At 35.4% G+C, this 20772-nt stretch overlaps 1 protein-coding gene across 1 annotated transcript in view; it reads right to left on the minus strand.

The window, feature by feature from the left end:
* The window catches only part of LOC139695406 (probable E3 ubiquitin-protein ligase HERC1), a 132131-nt gene that overhangs the window by 668 nt on the left and 110691 nt on the right, over positions 1-20772 (minus strand). The window contains exons 61-73 of the mRNA XM_071594142.1: positions 20208-20399; positions 19584-19765; positions 18210-18488; positions 16541-16696; positions 12108-12296; positions 9696-9923; positions 7958-8218; positions 6317-6524; positions 4218-4411; positions 3982-4134; positions 3523-3656; positions 244-397; positions 41-127 (exon numbers count right to left, since the gene is read on the minus strand). Coding sequence (XP_071450243.1) covers positions 41-127; positions 244-397; positions 3523-3656; positions 3982-4134; positions 4218-4411; positions 6317-6524; positions 7958-8218; positions 9696-9923; positions 12108-12296; positions 16541-16696; positions 18210-18488; positions 19584-19765; positions 20208-20399 — 2417 coding nt within the window. The remainder of the gene's footprint in view (positions 1-40; positions 128-243; positions 398-3522; positions 3657-3981; positions 4135-4217; positions 4412-6316; positions 6525-7957; positions 8219-9695; positions 9924-12107; positions 12297-16540; positions 16697-18209; positions 18489-19583; positions 19766-20207; positions 20400-20772) is intronic.

Raw genomic sequence — 20772 nt, forward strand, 5'->3', positions numbered from 1 at the left:
AAAAAGAAGTACATACATTTCAATTTAAGTTGGTACCCACCTGACTAGTGTACGGTGGAAGCCTTAATTGAAAAAAGCAAGTCTGTGCAGTTGGCAAACCATCAGGAGTGCGGTCTACTTTCATCACCTAGGAAAAGCAAAAAATACAAGATAGATATAAGTAGATGGAGACTTACTCGTAGATATAAGAAAATTTAATTTAGAGTCTTGCAATGAAATGATATGTAACGGAAGTGCTTTTACCTGAAAACGCTGCGACAGATCAGCCAAATTGGCAGGTAATCTAGATCGTCCAGAAACAAACCGCATAAAAAGAACTCTTTCTGCATTGGTAAAACTCTCCAATATATTCCAGAGCCACTGAACTAAAAGATGACTTTCATCCAATTCTCGGTATCTGTAATTGAAGATCATTATTTTATCAATAACATTGCTCTACACTCAAATATTGATTGTCACATTAGAATTTACATATTTAGACTAAAACATAATATTTAATACATACAGGAGTTATTTTCGAAGAAACTTCAACCAAGATCCACTTTGGATTCAACAGAATAATATCCAGCATCAGCAAACATCAAATTTATATGAATTACCCAATATTTCCATGCAGGTTGTTATGGACACCTTTCAATAAACCCCCTGCCTAACCACCTCCTCAAACCTCATGAATCTGTATCTGCATAAACACAACCTGTGCCTCACATCTTTACCTATCTTCACCTTACGAGAAAATAATTAGATTAATATTAGACTCTTGTATCCTCATCACTTAATGTAGTCACTAAGCTAAATAAATACTGTGATATTTTCATGTAAATTTTTAAAGAAGATGAGAGGCCCTTGATTTGAGTCTTGAGTGATTAAGAATCATGCTGCATAACGAACGTGGAAATTTGTCTAGTAAATTTCTTTCCCTTCTCACTTCCCGATCCTGAATGTCCCAGAGTATTTCTGCCCATCATTCATGAAGAAATATCATTGAGTATTCTTACAACTGTGCAACCAAGTCATGCTATTCATTAAGTAACACCTACCACAGTTACCCTTAAAATAATATAAGCCCCTTCCTCTTATCATTCCCCCCTTTGGTGGCATCTCTTGATTAGTTTAATCTTTCAAATATTGCTTCCAATTTTCATAAAGAGGTCTTGCCACTGAATTGGCAACGCAATCCTTTTCTTAAACTTTTTCAATGTCCTTGTTTCCCTTGCACACTATCCTTCTCTCTACCTTGCTCTCAAATACCTTATCATTACCTCAGTCATCGATCCCTTGCCAAAAATTAAAAGCAAAATCAACAGTGACCCAGGATTCTGAGACCAGAATTCCACCCTAGGAATCAGAATATTGTAGCAAATGACCAAGCTACAAGACCACATGCTCTCCAAGCTGTAAACAAATTTTCATTAAGTTATTTTCTATTTGCTTTCCATCTGCTCCCTCATTCATTATTTCTCCTCTCCTACTTGTTCTCAATCACTAGTCATGAAATAGGCAACAATATATATTATGGAGGTTGATGTAGGTTGACCATGGTTTACTTTTGAGGTCATTCAAACATATAAATGAGAACCTATACCTAGATAATTCAATCTAATAGAAACCTTTCTCCCTGAACCTCATTGGTGCATATACCAAACAAATTCTTCTGTTTTTTATTGCTAGAAAATATATTTGTAGATATATTTTATTGCTCCTCAAGTCCTATTCCAAGTGATATTATGAAATTGTTGTTCCAGCATAATGAATATATTATGAACTTGAACAATGATTGGACGGATTTTAAAATTACAGAACAGTAAATTATTTTTATAATCTTAGTACTAATAATGTTATTATTGAAACTAAAAGAGCAACTTTGTTTCCAAGCACATTGTACATACATTGCTGAATTAATTCTAAAACTGAAAGGCAAAATATGTTCACAACTTAATGAAATGCAACAGGTCATCTTATGTGGCTACAAGATTATAAGCGTTATACATATTTGGGAACATACAGTGTGCGGTGTTTAAATCCGAACAAGCACGCGTTCCCTCGAGTGAGATTTCCTCCCCGGGTAAGCAAAACCTTCCCCGGAGACTTCTCCCAAGCATTATACTTAGCCACAATATCGTAAACAGTTGATCTGGGGAGCCAGAAGAATCGAACTATTTTGAAATATAATGCCCAGCACGAACACTTTCGATAATAGCAGCTCTTTGATTGTACTCTGCACTGGTCTATAAAAACTCAGCCATTTTGAGATTATGACTGTTTACTAGATGCCTATAGCTTTCAAGAATGTCAATCACGACCACCAGTGAAAGTACAATATGATGGAAAATTCAAATAGAATTTTGTCCCGATTTTTTTGCGCCGCACGCTGTACATGAACCTGGCCTTCCAATGTTACAGTCAAGCATGCTTTAGAGATTTTTTTTTATCAATCAAAATATTCTATAGAAAATGAAAGCCAAGGTAATGTATGAATGTTCAATAAAGAGTGATCATATTTTTTTATTCTCATAATGACAAGCTGCAGAGGTATTGTAGTTGTACTGGAATGTAAGCTTCTGGATCCCCTGATAAACATACCATAACTTTGTTCTTCAGCTGCATATTTCATGATATGCAGCTTAAGAGAACACTTCACCTAAAATATCGAATTATAAGTGATTTTATACAATAATCATCACCTCACAGTTTAGCAATTAGAGTGAGGTTGTGGACATAAAAACTTTTCACACTTTTTTGTTGACTTCAAAGCACTTCTTCTGAGAAAAAATGCTTGTTTTCCCTACATTACTGACTTATCCAGTTCTTCATACTTCACAGCCCCCTTTATGCTGTCCAAAATATATATTCCTTTCTTTTTCTTCCCTGCTTACCCCACACTCTCCCTTCCACCAAGCCTTCAACATTCCCATACCTATCAATGCATATCTCCCCCATTTCAAGTAAAACATTAGTCTTCCCTTCATCAAACTTATTTTCTCTACCCTTATCCATACCCACATAACAAAACCTCTCATCATTGTTAACCCTCTTTTCTAATATACAAAGCTTCAGGACAATATAGCAACTTCATCCACATTAAAATAATCTATGCAATAAACATTGTACATAAAGCATATTTATACAGAGATAAATGACTTAATGTCAAGCATTTTTGTGGCTGCTTGGAATATATTTTTTGTCAAAAAATCTAGTCACTGCATTAAACTGCAGAAACAAATACTTAGTTAAATAGATGAGGGCAGAGCTCACCCATTATGACCTACAGTATTTTACACTACAGTTCAGTCACATCAAAGTAGTGCACTCAGTTCAATTCCTTCTCCTGTAGTACTAGATATTTTGCAGAAAGATCAGGTACCCAAAAAAATCATGTAATTTGTTGAAGGAGAAGTTACCTCGAGGTCTTCTGCAAACACAAGACACTCCAGCACGTAGCTAAAGACACTACCCACTATGTTAATCATAATTTTAATGGAATAAACAAACCATTATTTTATAATTAAACACTCTAATTACCTCACAACTTTTCTTAATAGTTGAATGGAAATGTGCGGTAGACCACAGACTAGCTGCTCTAAGTGCTGCGATGTTGCCAATGATAGCAAAGGAACTGGTACAATACATGCCATCCCCTCTCTAACTGCAGCAATCTGGATAGAGAAAAAAATACATTTTTGAAGAAAATATAATTAAAACTAAGACTACTACTTAGCTTTGGAAACTTCAAATTTCGAAGACTGAAATAAATTTGAAGCTTAACATATGTTTGATATTTTCCCATAATGCTGAATGTAAAGCCAAGATGTTGAACCCCCATTGTAAGGTTAACATTTTAGCTGCCCAAACTTATGTATATGAAAAAAATATCACTATATCATTTGAAAATCAAAGAGACTATTTATTATCACTTACATGATGACCCACATTTCATTAACAGGGTCATGGAGACTTCTTTAGGATAAGTTTTATACTTACTTGAAAATCAATTTCATGAAGACGAAAATGAATTGCCTGCTCCACATATTCCAAACGATTATGAAAGGTTAGCGGAATGCTTTTTCCTCCAGGAACTATTGGAACAACTCTGCCAGTAATGCTTGCTCCCTCAAAACAGTCCAATGGGATGACCTTTATCAGGATGGAATTTTGAATTTACTCCACCTCAAATCAACGTGCATACTTCATGAAACTTTAAAAAAAAATATACTCACCTCGTGGAATGTTGCTTCAGTCACACCAGACAGTTGGATGTCCCTAATTCCACGCAGAGACTGAGCATAAAGTATATCAACCTCTTCCAGATCATCAATAGAAACAGGCTCACCTACAAGCAATTTCCAAACCAGAGGAGCTAGGGGGAATGCTAACGGTTTTTTGGTCCTAATAGCAACACCAAATAGGATGCCTGGAAAAGAAATTAACTTTTTTTAGGGGTCACCAAATTTAATAATGAATTCTTTATGCATTTTGAAATGAGAATGATAAACTCAAATTTCTGAAAAGAAAAAGGGCATGCACAGGCAAAGCTGACTATCACTGAATTAAAAAGCTAACAGTTTTGGGTCTTATCACATTGGGGCGAGCCTACATCCCTCTCTGCTATAGGAAATTAAAATTTTCATTGAAAATATTACTGAAGCCAAAACTGCAAATTTATAATTTATTTCAAAACATGCACTCTCAAGAAAGAAAATAGCGTTTCTCAATGTACAGTGGAAACTACTACAATCACCTCCCAAAGAGAATTAACAATTTACTCTAACAAGGAGGTGTCAATTAATTCAACTGCATAAATACATGTTTTATTTAAAAACAAGTATGTATGAGTAATTATACATTGCTCATCTACTGTTTAAGGTAGGTTTCTTGATGGACACAGAATGAACATCTCTAAATTTCTTAACTTCAGGTTGTGTCTAATCAGACACAACCTAACACCTCACAATGCAAACAACAATCTGTCCTTCAATTCCACATACCTTATACCTCTCTTCATGCTGTTCAACATAACTTTCCTTTAAATACCCCTTCATTGCTTGCATTACTTTCACCACTCTATCAGTCTTCAACATTCCATCACAAATCAAAATACTCTACATGCATTTTTCCTGCCCCCTTTTGATTTATGCCAACAATCTCCTATCCCCCCCTCACCATACCCAGCACTTTCTCATTTATTTTCCTTTACATCCATTTCACCTTTCTCATCCTTCTCCACACTCATATCTCAAAAACCTCCGATTTATGCTGATCATTTTGCAAATAAATTCCATGTTTCCATGCCATACAAAAACCTTGTAAGCATTTGTGTACATATTATAAAATTAACCACAAAAAATTATTGCATTATTTTATGCCAACATATGCCCAGCATTTCATTTCTCTTTCATTTATTTTTTTTATTTAAAAGTCATCTCACTAATTTGAGGCATTGGCTACTTTGCCATTTGCAAAAACAGTTTTAACTGATGTAGAATTAATTCAAGGGCATCCTGATATGAATAGTGATAAGCCCCTGACTTCTACAGCTTAATCCATCGCTGATCACTGACTGATCACAGCTTCCACTGAGAGTGATTGTTAGTCAGGGTTGAAATAACTAACATCTCTAATTGGTTCAGTTCAGGGAAATATTTGTCCTCCTAGTTCAGAGGAGACGTGAGGGAGAGTTCAGGAGAATGTATTTTTAAAGTGGATCATTCCTCACAACTTGGTGTGTTGCCATATATATCAAAAGCCAGTTGTACTACATAGTTTTGGATCTGTATGTACAATGGCATACTTTGATTCAAAAGTCATAATGCCAAGGGTGAACATCATTTTATATAAATATTGCAAAAGGAATTGTCTCAATAATGCAATCATTAGGGCTATGAAATTTAATAATAAAAAAAAATAATGATACTTTCATATGAAGTTCAAACTTTTAAAAATAAGATTAGATTAATTACATATTATGTTAGGCATATAACAAATTTGACCATTGTCATAGATTTTGAACTTCGTTTTTGTCCAAAAAGAATTATATTTTAGTGACTTACCATTATATCAATTAAGTTATATCAGCAGATATTGTATTGAACATTTATAAGTTTTCATGCTAATAATTATATAATAGTGTTCACTGTGACAGAAGATACTGCATGTACAAATTAATATTATAATTAAATTATGGGACAATTACCATGAAAAGCACAGCTATGAAAACTAACATTGGATAAGGCTATTTTGGGAAATACTTAGGAGACATTTTCAAATTAATTGGGGTTTACGGACTTGGGTAGAATCACCTCATAATATATGTACATACCTAGAAACTTAAACCATGATATGTGCTGGGGTGAGCACAGCTGAGGGTTGAGCATGAAACGATCCCTGTTGTACCCTGTGTCATTCAGGGCATTTGGAGTGGGAACCAACAGAGGAACTAATCCTGATGTCAGCTCTTGGCACATTTCAGTAATTGTATCATCAAACACTCCACCAGCATCATCTGCACCTTCCCCTAAAAGTTTGACCTACATATAAATAAAAATGACATCAGAAATTTTGAATTAATGACTAAAGTAACAAGAAGTTTTGCAAACTACAAATAGTGACATTCCTGGATGTAAAAGCTAGAAAATCCCGCAGAGAAGGAGAGAAATACTTTGTTTGGACCAGTACAACATTCACACATCACACACTCAGCCAACAACATAAGAGAAGTCAGTTGTGTGACACAATTGATAGAAGCCACATGTTCATATTGGATATCATGCCTTACACTGCAAATTGCAAAGCGCTATCCGTAATTAACTACATTCTTTGCACACATGTTTCCATAGTGCCAGGGTCTACATATGTAAAAGGTTAAACTAATAATCAACCAAGGCCAAGGTTTATTTAGTTAATTGTAATATTGAATATATTTTTAAGTCATTACTCTTAATTGCATCCCCTTAAAGGGTGCCTTCAAGATCTAAAATCACCAAATTTTTTCTTGGGAGTGGGAATAGATTTGGTTGAGCATAAAACATGTGGTCACTCTTTATTAATATGTGACATTAACAGCTGCACCATACAGTGCACAAGAGTTTGTAAGGCCGCCGATAGTGTGAGATGTATTTTTAATTCTTAAAATGGCATTGTTTAGTGCAAAAGAACATTGTGTTATCATCTGTTTTCTCCACTTTCATGGTTTAGCACCCATCGCAATTCATTATTAATTGAGTAAGAAATGCCGCGATGATAATTATGGATGTGAAAAGTGTGCGATCATGGGTGCTAGAGTTCATAGAAGGCTATAAATTTTGTGATAACCTAAGAAGCCTCGACCATGGACCAGCTGATTTTTCAATTAGGCCAAAAGGACCCCTACAGAAGTGCTCTTGGTGGTCATGGAATCATGGCAAAAACATTATGAAAAACAACTAGATCTACAGGGATATTATGCTCAGAAGTAACAGAAGTTTCCTCTTTTGGAAAAATAGTTTGTCAGAAAAAAATTAGGAGATCTTAAGGCTTGAACGCATCCGGTTCTTTCAGAAGTATTATTACATAACTGAACTTGTAACACTATAATCACAGGCCATCTCACATTGTCAAATTCCAGACATGTATTTCAGTACAGTAACTAATTAAGAGGTACAAAAGTGAGCAAAGAGGGAAACATTTTGATGCTATGGACTGAAAAGTAATAAAAATTGTGGCTTCTGTTGAATGTGGCCTAACACAGCAAAACATTTTGGCATCACCCTGTCAGGATCTTTAGGATCTCACTGTCAGAACCATGGAGGAGAGAGAGCACAGCACTGACATTTAGCTGTTTGTTTGTAGCCAATTTATGACAAATATCATTGCAATAATGCCTTAGAAAATCACTTGCTTTGACAAGCTCCTCACATTATCATTGGAAATCTCTTCACATATCTCACACATTAAATGTAATCTTACAAGTTTTTCTCCCTACCTTCCAAGCACGTGATGGCAATCTCAAGTCAGCTGGCTTCATCTTGACCACCTGCCTCGCTATCTGAGCAAATATGGGTCGGCAACGATGTCCATGAGTTGCTATACGCCTCACAGTTACTTGGGGTCCATAATTATGCCCTTGCACCATTGTCCGTCCAATACTCCTCACGAGTGGCAAAGTATATACCCTTGGTGCCAATAACGGGCAGAGCTGACCACCAGTGACGCAAGACAATGGTGGAGTAACCCAATCACAGTTCTACAACAAATATTAAAGACAAAATGACATTCAAATGAATAGACAATGGTGGAGTAACCCAATCACAGTTCTACAACAAATATTAAAGACAAAATGATATTCACATGAATAGACTTCTGGTATGTATTAATATTGATTGTGTTGGATTGGACCTACTTGAGGAGGACAAAGACTTAAAAAGACCATACACCTTATTGATTAAATGTATCTACAGGCTCTATGAGTTACTCAATGGCTGAAGGCATACTCAAATTAATTATTATTATGTTATCATTCAAGGTAACTGTGAAGGGAGGGGTACAGAAATAGCAAAGTAAAACTGGATAATGGAGCTCACTTCATATATACACTTTTAAATTTTTAGGGAGGAAAATAAATAAAAGAGTAAATTACAAACAAATGTAGCTGTAGGAAAAGGTAATTTGCAAGAACAAGCAGAAAACAGTTTTTTATAATCAAAAAGTATTTCCTTACTGTAGAAAGTTTCCATGTTTTCCTTCAACATCTTAAGTCTTTGGGAGAAATCACTTTGAAAAGAATATGTTCTATTGGCATTAAAAATCTCTCAAGTGATTTTGCCATACTCTGGTGGTGGGTTGCTACTTAATGAAGTCAAATTCCAATAATCAACTTTATAAACCTGATCAGTCACCCTGATGGAATCAACATTCTTTTTTTGTACAACGTTTAAAAACAGATGAGTTTAGAGCCTAGGCCTTCAGGTTGGGATACTAAACAAGATACTACAGCAGGGATAACCATGGCTGCCAAAGGCATTAATCTCCAGTACATAGGAATCTCACCCATTATCCCTGGACCAGTATATGAGGGCTTGTCTTAAATTATCATGGCCAACACTTTCTGAACCATGAATTGATTTTCCCACCCATTTGATTATCTGATAGTTCCTGTGACATGCACAAAATGATCTCAATAGTTAGCATATTAATTCTGAGAACAGTTTAGATAATGCTCAGAAATTAATCTATAATTTCTAAATAAAGAATTCTGGCCTCCCAACAGCCCAGATTTTAATCCCTTGTATTACCAATAGTGGAGCATGGTTAAAAGGATCACAACAAGTCCAAATATCCCAAAGTTGCATCATTGAGAGCCATTATTAAAGTGACATTCATTGATATGGACTGTGGTGCATGGCCTGCTAATGCTTCAGACTGAGAATTGAGGCTATCATTCAAGCAAGTGGGGGATACATTGAATAAATTTGTTGTTCATGATCATAAAAACAATTTAGTACAAAAAATGTTTTTCATTTTTGGAACAAAATGGTTTTTTAGTCCGGATTTTTGCGCTTCACCCTGTACAAGCTCAGTCAATGATAATGACCAGCCTCAATCATGGTACAGAGGAAAAAACCTCGCACCTAAATTTTGTCTTGTTTGCCTATTCCTTACCCCTTCTTAAGAGGCAACCCACCTCAAAGGACAAAACCCTTGTACTTAAGGACTCAACATACTTGTGGACATAAAGGCATAAGCCTCCAGCAGGAGTACAGCAAATCGGAGAACCTGCACAGCAACTTTAGGCGAGCTTGTATGGCTACAATGGAGAGGCCAAGGAGATGATTGTACTGGGGTGGAATAGTTGCTGGCAGTCCAAACCTAAGGGGAACAGATGACCCGGGACACCTTCGTGGCATTGGTGGAGTGGTCCATGCTGCACTATGGGTTCGTCCTGTGGTTATCTGCATGGAAAGCATAAGAAATAACACCCTGCCATTAGAGATAAATGAAAACACATGAAGAATTGCAGATTTTATGATTCTTTAACCCTTAAAATAATTGAAAACTTTTTGTTTCACTGAGCCAGATATAACATTTCAAAGGATTGAATTTCCTCAAATTGGATACTTTTGATATCTGAATGTGCAAGGCTGTTCAATAGAGTAATCAAAATTTTTTCATATAATATATATTACAAAATGTTTATTCTATCTTATATTGCTAAATTAATGTGTAATGTATGTTTGGCAAACATTTTGTTGAGTAAAATTGAGTATTGCACAAGGGCAGCTGTAGCAAATTAAAATATTCAGTTTGCCTACATCAATGATGGAGGCAACACAAGACATATCATTAAAATTTTGATTTTGCTTAAACAAATCATTAGCAGAGGCCTATTGAATGCTACAAGAGGCTTTTGGAGAGTCTGTTCTTTCCTATGGCATAGCTAGAAGATGGTTAAAAACGTTTAGGAAGGGAGACAATCAATTTAAAAGTAAGATGGAACCAGATCTCCAGTCACCGCTCTGATGGACGTTAACATTAACACTGCTGCTGCTATTGTGAGATAAGATCATCAAATAATGTTAAGAGCACTATCAGAAATACTGAAAATTTCATTGGGTGCCACCTATTTGTAGGTAACAGAAGAACTGCATACGAGACATGTTGGTGTGAGCTGCGTTTCTTCAATCTACAATTAAATCATGATTATTTCATGAAAATCGATATGAATTGTGTTACTTATCCTCCCTCTTGTCCAGAACTAGCCCTGCTTGACCTTTTTCCTGTTCCCCAATGTGAAGAAAAATCTTGGCAGAAAGTATCTTGCATTATCAGAGGTTGGCATAGGCAAACTGAACATGTTTCAACTTGCTAAGGCTGCCACTGATGCAATACTGGAGTCAAACCAATGAAAATTGTACCACATATACATTGCATATTAAACTAAAAATACAACATAAAATTACATTTTTGCACCATAATTTATGCAAAATAAAAATATATGAACACTTCTTACTGAACAACCTAGAATCCACATATATGCATATTAAAGAGTCGCCATTAAATCAGGGTTAGTTACTATTGATTAAACATTCAGAAATCATTTATAAATACACTGTGGACAAAAAGTTAAGATTGAGCTGCTGCCTTAAATGCCAAACTTCATACGTTACAAACTTCATATGATACTTTATATGTCGACTACTTGTATAATAGGAGAGTTTACTTCTGTACCTTACTCTCCATTAGGTACAATGGAAATGAATTTACAGGCCCTGAACTGACATTATTCTCAATATAAGGTGTTTCTTTTCTGTCTCAAAGGATAGTAGGCCAGTGGGCAGAGGATTTGCCACTGAATTGGAAACTCCAGCTTCATATTCAGGGATCTCAATGGATAATCCCAGATTCACCGAGTTGTGTTTTTTTTCTGGGTACCAGACTTTTGTGTGAAATTATAGGACTCACAGGAAAAAGACCTGATGGGTAAATTTATATACTCTTGAACTAAGTTTTAAGTAAACTTTCCTCTTTCCTATCAAATCAACCTTAAGATAGATTATTTTCGTGATTATCAGATATATACAAGGATTTTGATTTTGACTTCATCATACCTATTGAAATACATTAGCTGTATCTTAACAAAACTTTACTTTGGATAGCAATTACATCAATGAGGAAAGTGGGTATGCATAGATACATGAAGTTTACCTTCATTTGATGAATTCCTGACCAAAGAGAAAGATTAAAATGAATTAATAGCCTCTGTTCAACAGTTTGAATAATGAAAAATTACTTTTTATGGCTAAGCGGCTTATTTAACTTTTGATGAAAAACCTCTACAATGATTGATACATTTAACACATCATAAGTTAACATCAATTTTCGTTTCTTCAATCACAAAAAAATGATGTTTTTTGACATACATCCTTCACCTCAGTGCTATTAATGAAGTTCCAAAATTTACAAATGTTTCCTGCTGAAAATATGCATGAATGTACACAGCTGTAATTTTTGTTGCATAATAGTATATGCATAAACAAAAAAATAAAGAGTCACTACTGATGGTCTCGCTTGCAAGCATGATAAGATCAATAAGGATGATATATGTATACCTGACACTAGAAATCAGCTCCACATACCTGCTTAATGCCCTTCCCTGACAGTGCAGAAACAAGAACAGGCTCCCTCACAACAGCAGAGTGACCAAGTCCGAGTTGACCATCACTGTTGTTGCCCCACCCCCAAACATCACCTGTTGATGTGAGAGCCAAGGTGTGCTCTGCGCCAACTGCGATGTCTTCAATAAAATAGGAAGCCAAGGCAGGCACCTGATGATTAAGCCAATCCAAATTTATTAATTAACTTCTCATCTCTTACACACTTCCTAGCAAACAAACTATAGCACTTTGTAGGGAAGCAAATTTATTTTACATCATTACATTGGAATGTATATTGTAGATTGTAAATTATAATTACACTGGATTTGTAATATCATTGGTATAGCACATAATGAAAATATAATATATGAGATATTTTTAATATGATGAATAATGACCAATTTATTTCCAACCAATGACCAGTTTATTGGCCTCTGATTTTAACAGTAATACACTGGTAAGATTGAGACCTACATTTTTTATCCCCAGTTGTCAATAAATAGTGATATTCAATACCTGCATTAAAATGGACATCGTTAAATTGAATCCCTGACATATAGCCAAGTTTATATATTTTCCATCCCATCCCATTCTATACTACCTTGATCAAAAATTTCCCGGAATTTATTCAGAAAATTAAAAATACAAGTTTATTCATCTAAATCTATATTGTCCCCTTCAAAGTAATCCCCATCGACTGCAACACACTTATGCCAGCGCTTGATCCAATCCTCGAAACATTTTTCATATTCGGTTTTCGGTATGTCCATCAGTGCTTCCTGCGATTTTTCCATTACTTCCTCTCGGCTGCTAAAACGCGTTCCCCGTAATGGTTTTTTAACTCGATTGAACAGAAAGAAGTCACAGGGAGCCAAATCAGGTGAATTCGGTGGCTGTTGGATGGTATTTGTTGCATTTTTCGTCAAAAAATTACGAATAATGATAGCACTGTGCGACGGTGCGTTATCATGGTGCAAAATCCACGAGTTTTCTGCCCACATTTCTGGTCTCTTTCGGCAAATTGCTTCACGCAAACGTCTCATAACGCCCAAATAATACTCTTTGTTTACTGTCTGGCCTTCTGGCAAAAATTCATGATGCACTACACCGTTGTAATCCATGAAAACCGTCAGCATTGCCTTCTTTTTTGACTGAAAACGACGTGGTTTTTTTGGCCTCGGCTCATTTGGTGAACGCCATTCACTTGCCTGATGTCTGGATTGCGTGTCGTACTCATAAACCCACGTCTCGTCTCCAGTAATGATCCTTTTGATGAATGTGGGATCGGATTCAGCCTCGCAAATCATGTCTTTTGCGACGTCAACACGGTCTCTTTTTTGCATGAAATTGAGGTCTTTTGGCACCAACTTTGCTGCTACACGACGGAAACCCAAATCATTAACCACAATGTCTTGGGCGGATCCATAGGCAATGTTCAAGTCCTCCGCTATTTCTCTGATGGTTAATTTGCGGTTATTGACCAACATTTCTTTTACTTTATCAATTTTTTCGAATCGACTTTCGATGTCGATGGTCTGCCACTGCGTTCATCATCTTCGATTGACTCACGACCACTTCTGAACCGCTCGTGCCACTGGTAAACGACCGTTTTTTTTAGAGAATCGTTGCCGAAACACTTTTCCAACATTTCCAACGTCCGTGCGCCACTAAATCCGTTTTTTACGCAAAATTTAATACAAGTTCGTTGTTGCAAATTTAAATCCATTTCTGCAATTGTAAAAAATCGCCAACACACACAGAGATAGATGTACTCTTGGCTACGTAACTTTTGCAAATGTCAAGTTATGACACTAAGATTTAAAGGGAATATCAACAACAGATGTACCAATTTAACAAAAAAAACAGAACTCAAATCGGAACGATGGGAGCACCACACGGTGGTTATTCCGGGAACTTTTTGATCAAGGTAGTATGTATGACCATTGGTGATTTTCAGGTGCACCTGCTTTTTGGAGCTCGTTTCTTTCCCAAGAAATACATAGTCTGTCCCAAAAATAAGTAGAATAAATCTGAGGAAAAAATTATTGCAGATCAAAGTACAAATTACTAGTATTCTTCAATAGCACCCATGTGCATCGGCACACCAATGCCAGCACCTCTGTCGGTTGTGGTACGCTTCCTGGAAGGCATCCATGGGAACCTCATTCAGGCATCTCGTCATGGCCTCTATGCAATGTTCCAAAATGGTTGCCTTTCAAGCTCTTTTTTTTTCTTGGGGACACAAAGAAGTCTTGCGGAGCCACATTGGGGTTTTAGCAGGACTGGGACGGTATTGACTCCTTGTACTTGGCCAGGTCACAAGGAAGACGATGTGGGATGGCATGTTGTCATGGTACAGCCTCCAGCTGGCAAAGATCTCCTCCCAGATGCTTTACACTCTTTCCCACAGCCTTTGGAGGACATCCTTGTAAAACTTAATGTTTACTTTCTGTCCCTGAGGCACAAACTCTTTGTGGATAATACCTTTTGAGTCAAAAAAGATGAGCTTGTTTTTACGATAGAACCTGTATTAATATTTCTGATGTACCAAGGTATTGCCATGTTTCTTAAGCAGATTCAGATTAAAATTCAGAGAATTCACAAAATCTTCCCATAGTGATCGTTTTAGTCAGAAGAGATTAGCAGTCTAACTCAGTTTCCATTTAAGGCTAAAGTCAAGTACCTAGATGAGAGATTAAATGTTGATAATATATATTTTCTGATGGCCAACAAACTTGTATCTAACAGAGGAAAGATATCCACGGAATGGCAGCTAACTTTTGGTCCCTGATCTGATATTTGATAACATAACATCAGTGTATGTAGTTTATGGAGAGAAAATAAGACAAGATTGTTTTGAAAATAATCTTCCACACGTACAAGATACAGATGTGGGCCAAAATGTGGTGGGTCAAAGAGGATTGTGTCTGTGTTCAGAAACAATGTTCTGCTATACACCTTTGGTCATAAATTCCCCTTTCCAGATAGTTGGTGACCAGATTAACTTGATGCTTCATTATGACATCTTTGCCTTTCATCTCATTCAATAGGTACCTAAAAAATGTGCTGGGTTGTTTTTTTAGAGTAGCCCTTATTTTATTTCCATAATAATACTTGTGAAGAGATAACCTTCAGATGTGCATTTTACAAAAAAAATCCACCCAAAAAATTTTTATCATCCACGTAAATGAGATTTCTATTCACAAAAATAATCACTATACTGTAAACATTAAAAAAAAAAGTTTTACAGAGAAAAACATTTAAAAAATACCAAGTCTCTGCATTAATGTAATTTAATCTCCACGTATTCGGAGAAGAGTAAATTAATTCTTTTTCCTGGAGTTTGATGCCCATATCTTGGTATCAAACTGCCACAGTCCCCAGGATTCATACTAAAAATCTTTAATATCACAGCAGTATGATAGTATATGCTACATAACTCATATCAAGTCCTAAAAATGCATGATAAATAATTATTAATAGTTTCCAAGATGATATCCTTATAAATATTAAGTAAAATACCAACAGAGATAACTATACTATCCAAAGGCTCATAGAAATAATCAAATGACAAATAAAAAAAAATTGTTAATCATGAGCACTTGATACATAACAAGTTACTTTTTAGGGATTGTGAATAATTACTATCTTGACATTCCATTGCACTAAGTCAAGAGTAGCCCATCACCAAACAACTCTGCAGCTAGCTTGCGCCAGGGTATAGGAACTCGTGAGTCTCCTAGCCAGTATTAAAACTGATTGCTGATTGGCTTAAGGTCACACCCACAAGTGATGGCATAATTGATTGAACACAATTGAGCAGATAAGCAGTTTCAGGGAACGATGCATTAAATTTTAAAGCTTGGATTAAAACGTATCATCAGGTTCACAATAGTATATACGTAGTTATATAAGCTAAAACAAGTCACTCCACATGGAAGGATTTTATCATGGAGCCGACCACACAATGCAGTAAAATCTCAAGTTAATGAACGATTTCACAGCGATCACTCCAATTAATAAACAAAATCTGGTGATCCCACCATACTTTTAATGAAAAGCATGTATTCGGAGCTTTGAGAAACAACTACATCATAAGAATAAGAACAACCTGAGCAACAAAGTGAAGGAGCAATCTCTTCCAACCATGGTGACCTCTCTGCTATGAAATTTTGATCACATCTTTCTTTATCTCTGTTTCTTTGCAAAACATTTATTTTATTGTATCTACCTTCATTTCACTTTGATATGAACCATACGAGCATACATAACACAAATTTCATGACAAATAAATAAGTTCTATTCTAGTACAGATTTATAAATTCATCATAAATTGAGTTTTGCAAATAAATTTATGAGTATGGAAAGTTGTTATTTTTTTATATATTATTACCATGAGAGGCATTATAACTTACTTGCTGTGGCTTATTGTGGCCCCTAATTCTTGAATCAGGCTGCCCAATTTGCCTGTCTTGACCACACGTAAAGACACGGCCATCTTTAGTTAAGAAGACAGAGAACTGGGTGCCACAGCATACTTTCTTGACAGCTCCAATTAACGATTCGATTTTCTTAAAAAAAAAGTGATTCACTTCACATTATTAAATTCAGAACAGGAAATCGACAGACTATGATTTAAATGACATTTCGCATGCAATGTGGTATTGTTGTTTTATAAAAATTTTGCTAATTACATAATAATCATAACAATACCTTTGCTCTTCTAGGAGCTTAAAAGTCAGTAAGAGAGACCTAAAAATTTGACATACCACTCGTTACAACAGTAAGCAAGGTGAAAAAAACACTTGAATGTCTTAGCTAAAATAAATGATTAAGTAATGTTTCAGTTTAGATTTTTTAAACTGAAGGTTATAATTTTTATCCAAGCATCATATTTCAGCAAAATTCTTCTTAATATTAATTTATGCATAGAATCAAAGTAAAAAATCAGGACATAATTTAGCGTAAAAACCTCCCCAAAATTCAATTGGCCATTTCATAAAAGGCAGATCTGTAACCAGTATCAACGTTTTAAAAGTAAAATAATCGGTTTGACTACCTTTTCTGAGTTTCTTAAAATAGAGTCAGAGTCATAAATTGCCTCCTTTTTGTATTAACTTTAATTGCTTATGTAACTTTTCTACTGATGTCCTTCTACTGTACCCATTTTCATCTAAAAATTCCTGCCTGAAAACAGTCAAAGCTCATATTTAAAAGAGATGACAAAAGGTATATGGGTGCTTTTTATAATGTGTATTCATCCTATATGATTCCTAATGTCCATACACCATGAATCCTTATACAGTTACAGGGTGAATATGAACTAATTCCATTATACTCCAAAAAAATTAAATAATGTACTTTGCTGACTCAATTTTCAAGTGAAAACAATCTATTCATTGTAAAATAGGCATTTTAAATTAATCTTTCTTATTAAATTAAAGTATCATAAATTAAGTCCCCATCATATATGTGTTCATAATTTTAGGAGATATAATCTAGCAATTTATACCAGTAGAAAATAATTTACATGCGATATCGGCTCAAGTAATGTCCCAAACCCAGGAGCTTCTGTCCTTGGACACTTCAGTTGAACATACCTAATGACTAAAAACTTCATCCATTTTATCTAAACATAAAAATCTGGTAGGGCAGTTGTTTTCTCTATGAGTGGAATTATTAAAAAATAACAAAATGAAACATGAACAAATAAATAATTTTCCTTCAAAAGCATCACGCTGAAGCCTCAATGAAGATTGGCCACACATCATCTCCTACTAAAGGAAGGAGATGATATGTGGCCAATGTGTCCTCATAGAGGACTCAATGACACCCATGTGAAAGAATATAATGAAAGAAATTGGCCAGACTGCAGGGATTAGTACTCAGAAAGAAATGGCTTTGAATTTACAGAATGAATTTACAAAACACAGAGAGGACAATTTAAAAAATCACACTTACAAAATTAACAAATAGGCACCAATATTCTGGGCATCTCAATCAAGGTAATAATGCCATAAAATATCTAAAATAAGCGTTCAACATTGAACATTATAAATGCACCAAACCCAACAAAAGACTTACATGGGGAGATGATTTTGTTATGCAGTTTCCAAGGCCCAATTTTCCATAATCCCCATCTCCAAATGACCATACTGTATACCCATCAGAGGATATACAAATGGTATGATTTAGACCACAGGCCACGTAACCAATACTATGTCCCTCTAATGATGCCACATGCTCAGGGAGTTTCTTGTTGGCTGTTGATCCAAGTCCAAGCCTCCCATAATCCCCATTGCCAAAAGTCAGCAACTTTCCATCAGCAGTGACAACTGCACTGTGTTTGAATCCACAGGCAAGCTGTAAAACAAATTAAAAGACATTATGTACCTCCCTGCACGACGTAGAAAGAGAAAATGCTAGAATTCACAAGTAAAATATATATTTGACCCATAGCTAAACTCTCAAGCTATATCTCTCAATGATACATTTTAAAGTGATATCATTTCACTCATATATTTCTGAAACAAACCGACTTCGTATTGTACAATACAACATACAACCATTTTAGAGTTGAGAGCTTATTTTTGTACAATTGTAACCCATTCAAGGTTTTTTAAGCAATTTGAACATTTTGTCCTGCCCAGCATTTTTAAGGTACCTCTCCAAGTCCACAAATGCTGCATGTAATGTCTAGATGATTAGCATATATCAGAGTCCTTAGTCAGAGTATTCATTCCTCTGTTCTTCCTCAATTCAATTTGGATTTATGGCATCTGGTCCTCAATTTTGCTTTCCATCCTTTGGTCAACTATTCATTTTATCATTTTGGACCCATGTAAAACAGAAATCAAAATTTGATGATCCTAATACCTCTTCTTAGGAACAATAAGCATACTTTTTCTGCAGAATTTCAATAATTTCACTCTTCTTCAAGCCCTCTGGTAGTCTTCCACTTCCATATTCCATTTTTTTATCCTTTCTCTCATTGTCTTTGTGTTTTTTGTTTTAACTGTGGATCTGATGTGTTTATTTCCTTTTCTACTGCCAATGTTATAAATCTATTACTGACTATTTTTGTCATTTGACCACTTGAACAATAAAATATTATTTTTGTCATTTTGATCCCCACACTCAGTGTATCTGGAACAATATTACCACTCTCACTAGTGGTGCAGTGTATTCAGTTGCAGGAAGTAACTAACTTGCCCAGGCCCAATGTAATTAGAAAATAGTTTTCACAAGAGGTGAAAATTATTTGCATCCCGAAGACTGTTAGACGATCTCACAATCTCTAGATAACTTCCGACTCCTTCCCAAAAATAGATCCACATGTGGAGGAAAAGAATTTTTATCTTCGCCTATTGTGGGTTAGGTAATAAAAAAACCTTTACCTAAGGCATTTATGAATTGTTGAAAATGCAAAGTGTTATTGAAAAGAAAAAATCATCCTACCTGGACAACCACTTCTTCTTGAAGTGCTTCAATTTGCCTCGGGCGTCTCTGCCGATCACTGTTACCATGCCCCAGTTTGCCGTAATCACCATCACCCCAGGAGAACACCTCACCACTCTCAGCTAATGCTAAACTATGACCATCTGAGCCACAGGAGGTCGCTAATGCTATTATCACAAATCCTATATAGGCATAGAAGAAAATTTATAATGAAATATTACTCAGGTGATAGAAAGCAAGAAGAGTAAAACTTCTTAAATGCACAACCAGCACATTTTTTCAGATTAGATCAAACGAGTGTTACTAATGGGTACTGTAGGGAATAGATAACTGAATCAATTTCAGTAATGATCAAATAAAGCAAAAGAATTCATCCTTAAAAGATGGTTTACTAAATGTGTCCATAATACACATTCCAAAGTTTACCTATATTAGCACTGAAACTTATATTTGGCACTACAAACCAACTTAGATAATGTGGACCACATTTATTAAGAAATAGCAAGTAATCATGTTAACAGATGCTAAAAATGTAATTTACTACTTTAAAAATCATTAGTTTGGCATGTTATAATTTCCTCTAAAAAAAATATATTTAAATTACATTTAAATGCTTTGACTTACCTTGCAATGAAGATATGACACTTAGAGAGTAGAGATCATCAGAATTCCCTTGTCCAAGTCGGCCATAACTACCTTCACCACAAGCTAATACTGTTCCATTGGCTTGTATCACAAAAGTACAGTTCTGCCCACAAATAATTTGTTGAGCTCCGGAAAATGATTCAGCTATTACAGGCACTGTTGAGTTACGACCTACATTCCATAACATAACAAAATAATTTCAGCACAAGCATTGCAAATTTATTACAAATGTAGTTTAATGGTGAATAACCCTGATTAAACAAAACTAGTCAAATCGATTCAAATAAATTAATGGATGAATAATTAATTCCAAGATTGAAAAAACTTTGGCATTAGTATGTGGTGCTGCATTTGTAAACACTATTTCATAGTCTGTGTTTTACATCTTTCATCAACACATTCAACCTGGTCAAAGGCGGTGACTTATCTGATCCAAACGTCTTTATAAACTAAATATTTGGGGAAGACAATACAGGGGTATAAAAAGATAGTAATTGAGCTAATTTGTGACACCATGTTGGTGAATACTTAGTGTATTCCCAAA

Source organism: Hetaerina americana, unplaced genomic scaffold, assembly GCF_022747635.1.
Source record: "Hetaerina americana unplaced genomic scaffold, ioHetAmer1.1.p SCAF_6, whole genome shotgun sequence".
NCBI classification, from domain to species: Eukaryota; Metazoa; Arthropoda; class Insecta; order Odonata; family Calopterygidae; genus Hetaerina; species Hetaerina americana.